The sequence below is a fragment of the Chlorocebus sabaeus genome, chromosome 3 (assembly GCF_047675955.1).
Source record: "Chlorocebus sabaeus isolate Y175 chromosome 3, mChlSab1.0.hap1, whole genome shotgun sequence".
Lineage (NCBI taxonomy): Eukaryota > Metazoa > Chordata > Mammalia > Primates > Cercopithecidae > Chlorocebus > Chlorocebus sabaeus.
In genome coordinates this window covers 7,496,873-7,513,620 of record NC_132906.1, presented here as the reverse complement: position 1 = coordinate 7,513,620, position 16,748 = coordinate 7,496,873, and the positions used below count along the sequence as shown (strand labels likewise).

Below are 16,748 nucleotides of genomic sequence, written 5' to 3'. Positions count from 1 at the left end.
CAAACATGATAAAACCCCATCTCTACTAAAAATACAAAAATTAACCAGGCGTGGTGGTGGGCACCTGTGATCCCAGCTACTCAGGAGGCTAAGGCAGGAGGATCACTTGAACCTGGGAGGCGGAGGTTGCAGTAAGCTGAGATCACGCCACTGCACTCAAGCCTGGTCGACAGAGCGAGACTCTGCATCAATAATAATAATAATAATAAAATGTAAGAGAAGACTTGCAGAGGAATCTGTTGACATTGGAATCCCAGGACAAGATTTGACCTCTGTGCTATTAGGACAAATGTTTCATATGCAGGTGCCCAGCCTGTACTGTGTGCCTTGAGTGGTGGGAGGCCGGTTTGTAACAGCGGCTCTGCAGTGCTGGGGGAGAATGATCAGCGACACACAGGAACCTTGCTCACAGCCCCAGAAACTCCACACTGGGGCTTCAGCTTCTGGAAGTGACACAGTCATGTACACAGGACCTTCCCCACTGGTCTCCACTGCTTAGTCCATCAAGGGAAGTGTGAGGACTTGGAAATGCCACATGCTTTTTAAGAAGCCAGCTAAACAACCCGAGAATGAAATAAGTACCACAGACTATTCGGCCATTGATATTTATGGCTGTATGACCTTTTTTTTTTTTTTTTTTAAACTTTAAAGTACATTGTCCTGCTTCTGAAAGTGCAGGGAGGAGTACTCCACTTCACACTCAACTGCAGTGAGCAGTGGGGTTTCCTTTCTGAATAGCTGTGTTTCAGTCACAGAACTCAGACCTTCCACCTGCAGAGGCCACAGGCACAACAAAGAACCTGGGTATCCATGGGCTCTGGAGGGTTGGTTAGTCTGTCTTGGTAGATGTGTTTTCCACTGACGGCAGGACCTGGCTCAGACAGCCTTTTAAGTGCTGGTGCTATAAACCCAAACCTAAAAGTGAAACAGGGTCACATAGTATACAGAAAGCTTGGTCTTTATGCAGATGACAGCCCTCCCTTTGCAGTACGTAAGGCAATGCATAGGATGATCACTGCTCTCCAGCTACTTCTGTTGCTGTTTTCCCCACCAGCTATCAGATCATGCTGGACTGCTGGCACAGAGACCCAAAAGAAAGGCCAAGATTTGCAGAACTTGTGGAAAAACTGGGTGATTTGCTTCAAGCAAATGTACAACAGGTAAAACGAAATTTATCTACATCTAAATGCCTTTGAGTGTACATCGGGGGGCATTTTATTTGTTTTTTTAAGTGCTATTAATAGAATAGCTGAGATGAGAAGTTTTAAAAAAGTGTGTGTGTGTGTGTGTGTATGTGTGTGTGTACAGAATTTTCTCAAAACACAACCAAGATTGTATGAATGACAAATCAAAGTTGACATAATGGTTCGTAGAAATTGTTGAAGTCAGAATTGATGCAATGAGAGCTCTATCTTCGGTATTTTAGGATGGTAAAGACTACATCCCAATCAATGCCATACTGACAGGAAATAGTGGGTTTACATACTCAACTCCTGCCTTCTCTGAGGACTTCTTCAAGGAAGGTATTTCGGCTCCGAAGTTTAATTCAGAAAGCTCTGATGATGTCAGGTAAGATTTCTTTCTCAAACTTTATATCACAGAATTTTCCAACAAAAAAAGGAAAAAGAAAGAAGGAAGGAGGGAAAGAAGGAAGGAAGGAAGGAAGGAAGGAAAAAGGAAGAAAGAAAGAAAGATTGTGTAGTGATCAGCACCCATATGCCCATCCCCTAAATTCAACTGTTGTTAACATTTTGCCCTATTTTGTCTATTATACGCTCTATGATTGTGTTTGTTATGGATTTTTCTTTTTGCTGAATCATTTAAAAGGAGGCTTAAGTCATAATAGTACTTTACTCCTAAATACTTTGGTATACATTTTGGAAGAAGGCTATTATTGCTGGGCACAGTGGCTTGTGCCTGTAATCGCAGCACTTTGGGAGACTGAGGTGGGAGGATCACTTGAGCCTAGGAGTTCAAAATCTGTCTCGGCAACATAGAGAGACCTTGTCTTACTAAAAATAAAAAAATTAGCCGGGTGTGGTGGTGTGCACCTGTAGTCCCAGCTACTCAGGAGGCTGAGGTTGGAGGATCACTTGAGCCCAGGAGATGGAGGCTGCAGTGAGCTATGATTGCGTGACTGCACTCAAAGGAGGACATACTCCTATGTAAACCACACCAAAATTATCACACCAAATAAATTCCTTAATGCCATCTAATAGTCAAATTTCCATAATTTCACCTGTGTCTTTACATCTTTTTTTAAAAAGCAGGATCCAATTAAGAATAACAGATTACATTTTCTTAAGTTTCTTGTCTATCTTATTCTAGAACCTTCCCCCATCTTTTCTTTTCCCCACGACATTGAATTTTTTGGTGAAACCTTAGATAAAACTAAACAAACAAAGCGAGCTGTGTTTTCATTTGTTTTGCTTTGTTTTGACCTAACAAATGAATCTATCCCGTATTACTGCAGAGGGAACTGGAGAAGGGGCAAGGCAAGAGAACAGATATGTACTGTGGCCACTGCTGGCCCCAGGGCCTGACTTCAGGACTGATAGTTATGCATGCATGAAACCTGGGCAGGGCTGATGGTTACACAGACACGTGCTGGGTCTGGCACGGTGCTAGGCTTTTTCCATCTATCAACTCCTTTTACGCTCAGAGCAGTCTTGGGAAGAACATATTCCTGTTACATAAATGGAGACCTTAAGGCTCCCAGGAGGAAGGCTTGCCGAAACTGTGTAGCTAGAAAGTGGCAGAATAATTTTCTAACCCAGGAGTTCTGACCCTCCCTCCCTGTACCCGATGTAGTCAGGACTCCTTTTAGGGCTTCCAGACCGTGCTATGGACCTCTAGCATTTCTCTTTGCAGTAGGCACAGCTCTCTGGCTCTGACCTCAGTTCAGCCACCAGGGAAGATATGGGAAGGAGCTGCAGCAGTCAGAAAATACTGCTCACAGCCGGGCGCAGTGGCTCACGCCTGGAATCCCCCCAGCACTTTGGGAGGCCGAAACGGGTGGATCACCTGAGGTCAGGAGTCCAAGACCAGCCTGGCCAACATGGTGAAACCCCGTCCCTACTAAAAATACAAAAATTAGCTGGGTGCAGTGGCATGCACCTGTAGTCTCAGCTACTCGGGAGGCTGAGGTAGGAGAATCACTTGAACCAGGGAGGCGGAGGTTTCAGTGAGCTGAGATCGTGCCACTGCACTCTAGCCTAGGTGACAGAGCAAGACTCTGTCTCCAAAAAAAAAGAAAAGAAAAAAGAAAATACTGCTACCCACCTGTGACAGGACTCAAAGAAACCCAGTGGCACATCCAGACTTGTGGTGATGGATTACAGGTCTGCCTCACTGTTCAGGCCTCACAACCAGCCCAAGAGGCTGAAGCAGATGAGTCATCATTTTGTGAAGTTGGGAAAACTAGTTCGGATTAAATAAATTGGCAAGGTCTGGCTGCGTTAGAGGGAGAGGAGGGGTGGGTGGCATGTCAGTTATATGTGGACCTTCTAAGGGGGCTTAGCCTTAGGCCAGTAGGGAGCTTGCCCAAGACACTGGGACTGGCAGAGAGTGACAGAGTATGGGACTGAGAAATTCAGTCAGTAGGTGAACTTGCCTTGCGAGTAACCACAGAGTGGATGTCTCCAATAGTCCTTCCTAATAATCATCAACAAAAGTCAGTAGGTAGTTATAGAGACATCATGCAACACTACCCAATTCTCCCAATCTGTAATCACAGAAAAATATACAAGCCTGGCGCTAGCACTCGATTATGCCATTAAGTAATATTTAGCCATGTAGCCATGCCAGGTCATTCTGCCGCCTCACATCCTTTTCGGAGTACCTGCTAAAGTCCTATCTCTTCCCTGCACATCATTTCTCTCCTGCGCCATTGGGCACTCAGACGAGATGATGCCTCCAGGCTCTCCTAGGCCTGACATTCTCTGATTTCACAACAGACCGGAGCAGGTCCCTCTGGGAGTTTCCTCAACATGACAGAATGTGAATTGACAACCATGGGAGGCAGTGGCAATGCTGTCAGGATTCCCAGGGGTCACAGGGGGAAGATTGGGGCCTCAGGAGTTAGGTGATTCCTATTGGTGTGTTGGTTCCTCTTAGCTGGGATAGGATGCCTGTGGTCTCCTGACTCATTAGAGCTGAATGCCTTTTCCTGTCTTAATAATTCTTTGTTTCTTCATTAGATATGTAAATGCTTTCAAGTTCATGAGCCTGGAAAGAATCAAAACCTTTGAAGAACTTTTACCAAATGCCACCTCCATGTTTGATGTAAGTCACGAAGTTAAGGTACCCAGTGCACGCTGACAGACCCCTTCTTCAGATCCCTTCCAGACACCAACGCCAGTAGTGTGGTAGCTCTTGGTCAGCGAGGGTCTGGATTCAGGAGTGGCTGAAATGACAGTGTCGGGAGGACTGACAACTAGACCTAGCTGTGCAGAGCTAATTTGAAAGTAGAGTTCCATGAACTCACTCCAGGACCTAAGTCCCTGCGTGGTAGGAATTTAGACCCTTAGGAAACTCCATTGTGTATTTCTAAGCTGCTTAGCTGTCAGCGATGCAGCTTTGCTTTCAGAGTAACAGAGGAACTCCCAGCTGTGTGGGTGGTGGCCTTTGAGGCGGGGAGGGGTCCACCCAAGCCTTATGCTCCTTTCCCCTGAGGCTCTGCAGGTTGAACAGCTGTGTTCCTACCCAGCCACACTGGGAGAAGCCAACCAGTATAGCCTGGCAAACAAGAGGCCTCACCAGCTCTTCTGTCTAAAGCCCAGTGATGTGGGGTTGAGGGGCTAAGGGGAGGTGAGGAGGATGGGCAGGAGCGATACTGCAGTTCCTTTTTTTTTTTTTTTGTTGAGACAGAGTCTCGTTTTGTCGCCCAGACTGGAGTGCAGTGGCCGGATCTCAGCTCACTGCAAGCTCCGCCTCCCGGGTTCACGCCATTCTCCTGCCTCAGCCTCCCGAGTAGCTGGGACTACAGACGCCCGCCACCGCGCCTGGCTAGGTTTTTGTATTTTTAGTAGAGACGGGGTTTCACCGTGTTAGCCAGGATGGTCTCGATCTCCTGACCTTGTGATCCGCCCGTCTCGGCCTCCCAAAGTGCTGGGATTACAGGCTTGAGCCACCGCGCCCGGCAATACTGCAGTTCTGATGTTGCAGCCTCTGGGACTCAAGGTGTTATCTCCAGATAGGCAGGTTCCTACAACCTAGGAGCCGGCTAGAAATGCCAACTCTCAGCACCCACCCACACCCACTGAGTCAGGTGCGCCTTGGCAAGATCCCTAGGGGATTCCTGGACACATTAACGTTTAAGAAGTGCTGGTGAGGCCGGGCACGCTGGCTCACGCCTGTAATCCCAGCACTTTGGGAGGCCGAGGCAGGTGGATCACGAGTTCAAGACCATCCTGGCCAACACGGTGAAACCCAGTCTCTACTAAAAACACAAAAAAATTAGCTGGACGTGGTGGCAGGTGCCTATAGTCCCAGCTACTAGGGAGGCTTAGGCAGGAGAATGGCATGAACCTGGGAGGCGGAGGTTGCAGTGAGCCGAGATCGTGCCACTGCACTCCAGGCTGGGCAACAGAGCGAGACTCTCTCTAAAAAAAAAAGAAGTCTGGCAATGACCATGTCCCATAAAGGGCCTGGAAGGCCAACAACAGTGTGAAGGTGATCACTACAATCAGTGTGGCCTTGAGGCAAGCACAGTCATCCTTAAAAAAAAAAAATCACAACCTTATCGGACACACCAGATAAAGGGAAAGATTATTTTAAATATTTTAAGCATCAAAAATAAGCTGAATATTATAAAAGTAAAGTATATGGATATATTGTTTGGCTGCTTGGTACATTGTTTTCAAGGCCAAGGGAAAAATACTGAGCAAAACGTGAAAGAATTCTCAACCTTCATCCTCCAACCCTCAATCAGTGGTGAATGATGACAGCTTCTTTGTTTGCTTAGGTGTTTACTCATAATTAAGGACACTGCCCTGTAAGACTCTTAAAGGGTGGCAGGAACAAAGTGTGGGATCCACTTACTGGAACATGCCGTATTAACAAAGTAGTGAAGAGTCTGCAGGCAACTCAGTGCCAAAGAGAAACCAACAAGGAAATCTAATTGCTGGAGACTATAACCAAGGGGTGGGGGATGGGGGCTGAGAATTCCATCAAGTTTAAGAAAAAAAATCAAACCATGTCTTTATGATTTCTTAGAATTCGTGTCTATGGTGGCCACCGCTACTATGGCATACTCATAGTCAATCACGATCTGCCAAATTAGTTTTAGTATCTTTATGCGATAAGTTGCATCATAGTTTACTATGGAAAATGTTAACCTGTTACTTGCCATTTTCCCTTTTGCTTAAATGTATTTACTTCATGTTCAGGAAGGGCCTCAAAGTCACTGGAGATCAAACATGATTTGCAGCGGGTCAAGTTTGTAGTGACCAACTTAGAGAAAATGCTTTGTCTCAATAGGTGGGGATTGTGGAGGGTGAGGCAGAGCCTGGATCAACAGATGCATCCCAGGATCATCCCTCAGGCTCAGCATGGACTCCCGCTGGGCCAGGCAAAACTATAACCTTTCTCCTTCCCCCCACCAGGACTACCAGGGGGACAGCAGCACTCTGTTGGCCTCTCCCATGCTGAAGCGCTTCACCTGGACTGACAGCAAACCCAAGGCCTCGCTCAAGATTGAGTAAGCATCGGGTATCTTTTCTGTGATCAGTCGATGGAGGGTAGGAGGGGAGATGCTGGGGATAGGTGGCGTAATGAGGGATGTTTGAGGACTACTTGCCCTCCTGCACTATAGTGTTCAGGCGTTGCAGAAAAGCATTTCCCCCCAGAGGGCAAAAAAAGGGGAACATCAAATGGGACATTTGAGCACCAAGCTCTGGGGAAAACATGCAGAAAATCTTGCAGACAGGCATTCCAGACGTGGGAAGCACAGTGCCTCAGGGAAAGAAGCCTGATGTGCCCACCTGTGCATGGCGCAGAGGGAGACGCGCTCCTGGCGGTGGGAGAGGACGCCCCCGCTGTTACTCCCTATGCCGGCAGGGTTGATACATGAGGAGTCCCAGTACTGTTTTCCAGGGCTAAGACCTGTACCCTGAGAACTCAGCCCCTACAGATGAGTGCCTTTCCCATTTCATCCTGGCACCCTTTTCTCACTTGACAATTTCTCCACGAAGCCCTGGCTTGACCAGTCCACCAGCTCCTCCCTCCACGCCGCGGCCACCACTGTCAGGAGTCTTATGCACCACCCAATGCCGCTGCAGCTTCTCTGTGCGAGTCGCTACCTCGCAATGGTGCTGGACTGGGAAAAGCTGCGCCTGTCGGATGTTCCTTCCTTTCCTCGTTCAAATGCCTGTTCCCTGTCTCACCCAAAGGCAGAACCTGCTCCTCTTTCACCTGAATCCGGGGTGGGCAGCCATTTTTTTAAAGGGCTAGATAGCAAATGTTCCCTACTGCCATTAGCAGGAGTGTCCAATCTTTTGGCTTCCCTGGGCCACAATGGAAGAATTATCTTGGGTTACACATAGAATACACTGACACTAATGATAACCGATAAGCTAAAAAAGTTGCAAACAAATCTCATAATGTTTTAAGAAAGTTTACGAGTTTGTGTTGGGCTGCATTCAAAGTCATCCTGGGCTGCGTGCAGCCCGCGGGCCACAAGTTGGGCAAGCTTGCATTATAGTATAAAAAGCAGCCATAGACAGTACATCATCAAGAAGACATGGCTCTGTTCCCACACACTGTATTTACAGAAACAGGTGAGCATGGCCAGCGAGTCCATGAAAAGATGCTCAGCATCATCAGTCATTAGGGAAATACAAATCAAGACTACCATGAGGGGCTGGACGTGGTGGCTCATGCAGTAGTCTCAACACTTTGGGAGGCCAAGGTGGGTGGATCACTTGAGTCCAGGAGCAACATGGCAAAACCCTGTCTCTACTAAAATTACAGAAATTAGCTGGGCGTGCTGGCATGTGCCTTTAGTCCCAGCTACTTGGGAGGCTGAGGTGGGAGGATCACTTGAGCTTGGGAGATTGAGGCTGCAGCGAGCCACAACTGCACCACTACACTCTAGCCTGGGTGACAGAGGGATAAAAAAAGGGAAAGAGATTACCATGAGATACCACTTCATGCCCATGAGGATAGCTAGATGAAGTCAGTGTGGCGAGGATATGGAGAAATTGGAACCCTCCTACACTGCTGGTGGAAATGTTAAATGGCGCAATCACTTTGGAAAACAGTTTAGCTGTTGCCCTAAAAGGTTAAACAGTTACCCTGAGACTTAGCAATTCAACTCCTAGGCATATACTCAAGAGAAATGAAAACTGATGTCCACAGCAAAACTTGCATACAGATGTTCATAGCAGCATTACTCATAATCGCCAAAAGTAGAAACAACCTAAATATCCACCAGTTGATGACTAAATGAATAAAATATGGTATATCCACACAATATAAATTTGTCAATAAAAAGTATGCAGTACGCATGCATGCTACAACCTGGATGAACCTTGAAAATATTACGCTCAGTAAAAGCAGTCATAAAATATCTCATATTGTATGATTCCTTTTATATGAAATGCCCAGAATTGGTAAATCTGGAGGCAGAAAGTAGACCAGTAGTTGCCTTGGCCTGGAGCTGGAGGGTGTGAGGAACAAAGGCTGCTAATGGGTATGAGTTTTAGGGGATGGTGGCAGCTCTCTAAAGTTGATTATGGTGATGTTTGCACAACTTGTGTCGATACAAAAAACCATTGGCTTACACACTTTAAATAGGTGAATTATGCAGTATGTAAATTATATCTCCATAAAGCTCTCATTAAAAAAAAACGCCAGCCAGGTGGGCAGATATGAGTTATAGTTTTTGAACCCTGATCTAAATCAAAGAATGGCAACAAGTGCCTCCAAGTGATGTACTTAGCACAGTTCATCGACCACAAGTAAATGGGAACGACGGGCATTTCCAGGCAAACATCTGTGTGTTTGCTTTTCACATGAGCACAATGGTATTAGAATTGAGTTACAGCCCATCAGAGGCACCAGTGAGGAATGAATGGATCAAAGGGGAAGGTAGGATACATGCTCTTTTGTTTCCTACTTTAGAACACCTCAGAAAATGGGTGGTGACTAATTTTATCTAGATATTTGTTAAAGAAAAACATAAACTATAAATTGTATCCTCTACTCTGAGACTGAAAATATAGAACATGGACATGTTAGTCCAGACCAGTCTAAAACATGCTTCACGGGTTCCCTTCCTCATCCCAGATCCCTTGAAAATAAAAAATTCAAACGAATATTAAAGGGCAAGAGCAGCCCTTCCTCCTCAGGTGTCTGTCCTAGTCTGGATATAACGTAGAGGACCCAGAAGCAAGTTTCTCCACCCTTGAGCCTTGCTGGTGACAAGTAGCACTATAACTAAAAACGCTTCCTCTTCTAGAACACAGGCACGAGAGGGAGAGGGGCACTCACCTGTGTGTGTGAAGTTCTATTGTTTTCTGAGACTGTTGTAACAAATTGCCACTAACTTGGCAACTTACAAGAGAAATTTATTCTCTTGCAGTTCTGGAGGCCAGAAGGGAGATAAAATATGAAAAATTTGAATATTTTGGAGGGCAGGAGGCATTTCTCAGCCTACCACAGAAGCTGTTTGACCCCAGAATAGGAGAGGGCTGCATCCAGGTCTTGGAGTTACTTTCCACCCGGATGATGGGTTTGCGTTGTCTTAGCAGACATTTCACACCCTCCCCCAGCCACTGTCTTTCTGCCCCATGACACCCAGCTGCTATGAGGGAGGCCGTGTGCAGCTTTAGAACAGAGGAAATCTGACAGCAGTTGAGGGGGGGTTTCAAAAACCATGAACTCTAGGACAGGTATGAACAAATGATCCACTCACAAAGAGTGGATTTTAGTGTCTTGTTTTCTAAAAACCAATTCTGAACATTTGATTTCTTTCCTTTCTTTAGCTTGAGAGTCACCAGTAAAAGTAAGGAGTCGGGGCTTTCTGATGCCAGCAGGCCCGGTTTCTGCCATTCCAGCTGTGGGCACATCAGCGAAGGCAAGCGCAGGTTCACCTACGACAACGCTGAGCTGGAAAGGAAAATCGCGTGCTGCTCCCCGCCCCCAGACTACAACTCGGTGGTCCTGTACTCCACCCCACCCGTCTAGAGTTTGACACAAAGCCTTATTTCTAGAAGCACATGTGTATTTATACCCCCGGGAAACTAGCTTTTGCCAGTATTATGCATATATAAGTTTACACCTTTACCTTTCCATGGGAGCCAGCTGCTTTTTGTGATTTTTTAATAGTGCTTTTTTTTTTTTTGACTAACAAGAATGTAACTCCAGATAGAGAAATAGTGACAAGTGAAGAACACTACTGCTAAATCCTCATGTTACTCAGTGTTAGAGAAATCCTACCTAAGCCCGATGACTGCCCTGCTCCAACCTCCGCCACCTCAGGGCACACAGGACTAGTTTGATTCAGGAGCCGCACTGATCACCCAATGCATCATGGACCCCACGAGGCCAGCCCCGCAGCCCAAAACCCAGGGCAACAAGCCCGTTAGCCCCAGGGATCACTGGCTGGCCGTAGCAACATCTCAGGAGTCCTCTAGCAGGCCTAAGACACGTGAGGAGGAAAAGGAAAAAGGCAGAAAGCAAGGGAGAAAAGAGAAACCGGGAGAAGGCATGAGAAAGAATTTGAGACTCACCATGTGGGTGGGGAGGGGGACGGGGCTCAGCAATGCCATTTCAGTGGCTTCCCAGCTCACCCTTCTACATTTGAGGGCCCAGCCAGGAGCAGATGGGACAGAGATGAGGGAACATTTTCTGGATTCTGGGAGGCAAGAAAAGGACAAATATCTTTTTTGGAACTAAAGCAAATTTTAGAACTTTACCTATGGAACTGGTTCTTTGTCCATTCCCATTCGTGGTATGTTTTGATTTACAGCACTGAGGGTGGCACTCAACTCTGAGCCCACACTTTTGGCTCCTCTGGTAAGATGCACTGAAAACTTAGGTTGTATCCATGGCATGATGGCCTTAACACTTAAAATGTCACATTCTATTTTGAGTATTAATATACAGTCCAGACACTTAACTCAATTTCTTGGTATTATCCTGTTTTGCACAGTTCGTTGTGAAAGCAAGCTGAGAAGAATGAAAATGCGGTCTTGAGGAGGGTTTTCTCCATACCAAAACTAGGGCTGATGGAGGAAAAAGGTCAATTAGGTCAAGGGAAAACCCCATCTCTATACCAGCCAAACCAATTCACCAACACAGTTGGGACCCAAAGCACAGGCAGCCAGTCATGTTTCCTTTTCATTTCATGGGGATTCCACTGTCTCACACTAATCTGGAAGGATGTGGAAGAGCATTAGCTGACGCATATTAAGCACTTTAAGCTCCTTGAGAAAAAAGGTGGTATGTAATTTATGCAAGATATTTCTCCAGTTGGGACTCAGGATATTAGTTAATGAGCCATCACTAGAAGAAAAGCCCATTTTCAACTGCTTTGAACCTTGCCTGGGGTCTGAGCATGATGGGAATAGGGAGACAGGGTAGCAAAGGACGCCTACTCTTCAGGGTCTAAAGATCAAGTGGGCCTTGGATCACTAAGCTGGCTCTGTTGGACGCTATTTATGCAAATTAGGGTCTATGTATTTAGGATGCCTGCACCTTCTGCAGCCAGTCAGAAGTGGACAGGCAACAGTGGATTGCTGCTGCTTGGGGAGAAGAGTATGCTTCCTTTTATCCATGTAACTTAACTCTAGAACCTGGGCTCTAAGTAACAGAAGAATGTATGCTTCCATTATTATGTGCCACATCCTTGTTTAAAGGCTCTCTGTATGAAGAGATGGGACCACTATCAGCATATTCCCGAGCGAGCCCACTGGCTCCTGGCAGTGGCTTTTGTGGAAGACTCACTAGCCAGAAGAGAGGAGCGGGACAGGTCTCTCCACCAAGATCTAAATCCAAACAAAAGCAGGCTAGAGCCAGAAGAGAGGACAAATCTTTGTTCTTCCTCTTCTTTATATACACAAAAGCACCTGTGACAGTTGGCAATATTATAAATCAGGTAACTGGAAGGAGGTTAAACACAGAAAAAGGAGGTTAAACACAGCCCAGCAAATAGTGGTAACAAATAAAACCTTAGCTATTCATATGTCTTGATTTCAATAATCTAATTCTTAAATCATTAAGAGACCATAATAAATACTCCTTTCCAAGAGAAAAGAAAAATCATTAGAATTCCGTTACTCAGCTTCTTCAAACTCAGGTTTGTAGCATACATGAGTCTATCTATCAGTCAAAGAATGGTTCCATCTGGAGTCTTAATGTAGAAAGAAAAATGCAGGCTTGTAATAATGAGCTAGTTACAAAGTGCTTGTTCATTAAAATAGCACTGAAAATTGAAACATGAACTAATTGATAATATTCCAATCATTTGCCATTTATGACAAAAATGGCACTAACAAAGAACAAGCACTTCCTTTCAGAGTTTCTGAGATAATGTATGTGGAACAGTGTGGGTGGAATGGGGCTGAAACCATATACGAGTCTGTGTCTTGTCAGTCCAAGAAGTGATGCCTAGATGTTAATTTTAGGGACCTGTGCCTTGTTTCCTAGCCCATAAGAATGCAAACATCAAACAGATACTCGCTAGCCTCATTTAAATTGATTAAAGGAGGAGTGCATCTTTGGCCAACAGCGGTGTAACTATATGTGTGTGTGTGTGTGTGTGTTTTGTGCATAACTATTTAAGGAAACTGGAATTTTAAAGTTACTTTTATACAAACCAAGAATATATGCTACAGATATAAGACAGACATGGTTTGGTCCTATATTTCTAGTCATGATGAATGTATTTTGTATACCATCTTCATATAATAAAATTAACTTCCAAAAACGTACATATTTTCTCCCGGATTTGCTTGTAAGTGTAAACAAGAGGTCACGGGTGTCCCTGGGGGATAGAGGACTGGTGTTCTTTACTAAACACAGCACAAGAAAGAGAAAGCAAACACTGCTGAAGAGAAGGCAAAGAGGCTTCCATTGGTCCTAGAGAATGGCTGTGCTGAACAATCCGAACACTGCAAACAGTAAGCAAAAAACAAAATCAAACGAGGCAGATTGCCCAGAAAACTAAACCCTAACATCAACAGGATCATGAAACAAGTAAAGCATATGCTGGGTGTGAGTGCCAGCCGCAGAGAAAAGTGCCCTCAATTAAAAAGAGGCAGTTGTCCCCAAACACTAATTTTCAGCTGATAAATCATTAGCATAATCACAGCGGGTGTGTGCACATGCTGCAGGAAACCACACAAAATAACAGGCAAAAGCTTGACACACAAGAATGTGTCAGTACACATGCCAGCTCAGCGTTCTTCAGTCTTGTTTTGTGGATTACATCCTAGGAAAACAGCTCAGGTCATAAGTACTAGCAACTGAATAAGTGACCAACACTTTGTCTTAGAAAGTGGTCATAGTATTACCTGCCTAATAACGTCATAAGGAAACTAGATATAAGATATTTTAAGGGGAAAAAAATAGGCCTACTTTATTTGGGACAAAGACAATAAAAATGGATAAATGACGAATCTCAGTAAACTTTTAGTTAACTCAAGAGGGCAAGAGGCATTTTGTCTTCAAGAATCTGAAACCTTTAAAAAGTATTACGGGTTTCATAACATAAGAATAAAATCACTCATTCAGGCAAATGACTTGAAGAATGCTTGAGGAATCAATGTCACGTCACAGTTTAGAAATGTTCTCATGGCTCTGGAAACTTATAGTACATTTGGGAATTTATTTTTATTTTTTCCTCCAGCAGAAGTATGGCCTAGTAAGGTTTATTGGACTCCTCAGTGTTAAACATATTACCAGACTTTTGGGTTTCACAGGCCAGGAAATTAAATAAAAGAAAAATCCTTGATCCCAACAAGGGGATGGCCATTCTTCTATTCTGCGAACTAAGAACACTTAAGGGAGGGGGAAAAAAATACAAAACAAAATCCAACCGGATGCTACTAATGTTCTATTTCCTGATCTGGGGGGCAGTGCACAGGTATGCTCACTTCATGATGAGTCACTGAGCTGCACACTTACTTGTGAATGTGTGTGTATATATATGAATGTATGGATGCAATTATTCAATACGATATTACTAAAAGAAGAAAAAACCCCTACCATTTAGTACCACAGCTTTTCATAGAAGAAAACCCATTTGAAAAGGTGGAAGGGCTTAATCTCAGACCAAAATATATTTGTATTTGAAACATACCTCTATTATCCTTCTTTTTCCCATTTTCATTTGTACTAGAATAAACTAATGAACACATGTTGTTCCACAGATTGGTATTTGGGAAGCAGTGATAGCTAGTAATTGCTATCATTGCTATCATTTGAGTGCCCAATATGTGCCAGCAACTATTTAGAGTGCTTTAAAGGAATACACTTATTTTCAAGGCAATCTAACATGATAGGTAATATTAGTATACCCTTTACGTCAATGGGAAGATTAAAGAACCCCAAGACCCCACTTGTCATGTCTCCCCACCTCCAAGCTTATGTCCCCTTATACTGTGTAGCCCTTCTAGATGGCCAGCCCAAAACACACTGGTCTCCCTTCCTCTCAGACTTGAAGCTATTGCTTTAGCAATTCTCCACCCCCTCCCACCATCAATTTTCCCCTCTTCCATTGGAACATACATGTTATTTCTCCCATGTCACAAAATTTTCATCTGTACTTTCTCCTCTAGCTACCACCCAATTTCTCTATTTCCCTTTACAGCAAAATCCCATGAGCGAGTTGGTTATTAGTTATTATTACTTGTTGCCAACTCCCCTCCTCCCACTCCCTCTTAAACCCACTCAAACCTAGCTTTCACGCTCACTTACCGAAACTGCTTTTGCTAAGGTCACCAGTGACTCCGCGTTGATAAATCCAATGGCCAACTCTCAGTCCCATTCTTATTTGACACTTCAACAGCTTGACACTTATTCACAAAAACAACTTCAGTTTGGTTCCAGGACATGATACTTTCTTCCTCCCATCTCACTGGCTACTTCTGTCTCTTTTGCTGGTTTTACCTCTTTCCCCTGACCTTTGAACATCGCTCTAGTTACCCCAGGACTCGCCCTTGAAGCTTTCTTTTCTCAGTCTATACCAACTCCCTTCAAGATCTCAACCAATCTCAGGGCTTTCAGTGACACCCATATGATGACTTTCATCGACAGAACAGATTCTCCCTACCCGCTGCAACACTCTAAACTTATATATACACAAGTGCTAACCTGACATCTCTCCTGGATGCTCTGGCAGACTGTATTTTTTTCGAATACTGGTGTATTTTTCAAAGATATTCTATTGTATTTTTCAAGATAGCTGCAAGAATATCTCCCATCTCACACGACCTTTGGCAATGTCCCCTCACCTAGAATCAGAGCTGGCTTTAGGACTCACTCGTGATCAACGGAATGTGAAAGAAGGGACACTGCATGGCTTGGAGGCCAGGTCAGAAAAGATCATGCATTTCCTGAGTCTTGATACGCTCACTCTTCAACAGTTCCCGCGAGGGACCCAGCGGCCGTACTTGGAGAAACCTAAGCCACATGGAGGCCAACTGAAGGTGCTCCCATAGACAGCAGCCAGCTGAGCCCAGCCTTCAAGTCATTCCAGCCCCCAGCCATTAGAATTTCCCAGCCGAGGCCCAATCACAATGGCGCAGAGACAAGCCTCCCTGCTGTGTCTTGCCCGGATTCCAGACGCACAGAATCCCCAAACGGAATAAAATGCTTGTTTTATGCCATTAAGGGTGGAGTTGTTACAAAACAAATAACCAGAACAAATGTGTACTAACCATCTCAAACTTAATGGGCCTCAGATCAAACTCCCAAATTGTCTTCTGTTTCTCCATCCTCGCGTCCCGTAGACTCCTTGTTACAACAGTCTCTTCCAATTCAGTAGAATCCTCTATCCTGTCACCATCAAGCCAAAAAAAAAAAATTTTTTTTTTGAGACAGGGTCTTACTTTGTCACTCAGGCCGGAGTGCAGTGGCATGATCTTGGTGCATTGCAGCCTTGACCTCCTGGGCTCAACCAATCCTCCCACCTCAGCCTCCTGAGTAGCTGGGAGTACCTGGGACTATAGGTGCATGACACCACGCCTGGTCAATTTTACTTTTTGTGGAGATGAGGTCTCACTATGTTGCCCAGGGCTGTCTCAAACTTTGGGCTCAGGTGGTCTGTGCACCTTGACCTCCCAAGTGCTGGGATTAACAGGTGTGAGACACTGCATCTGGCCAGCAAGCCAAAATCTTAAAGAGTCATTCCTGACTTCTTCTTTGTCCATATCCAGTGAATCAGGCTGTTGGCTCTACATTTAAAACATATTTGGAGTCCAGTCACTCTGCACCACCTCTACTGCTACCACCCTACTCCATCTGTTTTTATTTTTTTTTGAGACAGTCTCGCTCTCTCACCATGTTGGCCAGGCTGGTCTTGGAACTCCTGACCTCAGGTGATTCACTTGCCTCGGCCTCCCAAAGTGCTGGGGTTACAGGTGTGAGCCACTGCGCTCAGCCACAGGTGGGTTTTAAAACTCAAAGATGGCTGCGCGCGGTGGCTCACGCCTGTAATCCCAGCACTTTGGGAGGCTGAGGCAAGCGGATCACCTGAGGTCAGGAGTTCGAGATCAGCCTGGCCAACATGGTGAAACTCCATC

The 16,748-nt window shown here is 45.1% G+C and overlaps 1 protein-coding gene across 1 annotated transcript in view; it reads left to right on the top strand.

Annotated features, from left to right (window-relative positions):
• Positions 1 to 12,935, top strand: part of FLT1 (fms related receptor tyrosine kinase 1) — a 195,764-nt gene extending 182,829 nt beyond the window's left edge. Inside the window, exons 26-30 of the mRNA XM_008021816.3 lie at positions 1,055 to 1,160; positions 1,427 to 1,569; positions 4,200 to 4,284; positions 6,606 to 6,700; positions 9,987 to 12,935. Coding sequence (XP_008020007.1) covers positions 1,055 to 1,160; positions 1,427 to 1,569; positions 4,200 to 4,284; positions 6,606 to 6,700; positions 9,987 to 10,188 — 631 coding nt within the window. The 3' untranslated portion in view covers positions 10,189 to 12,935. The remainder of the gene's footprint in view (positions 1 to 1,054; positions 1,161 to 1,426; positions 1,570 to 4,199; positions 4,285 to 6,605; positions 6,701 to 9,986) is intronic.
• The last annotated feature ends 3,813 nt before the right edge of the window (positions 12,936 to 16,748 follow it).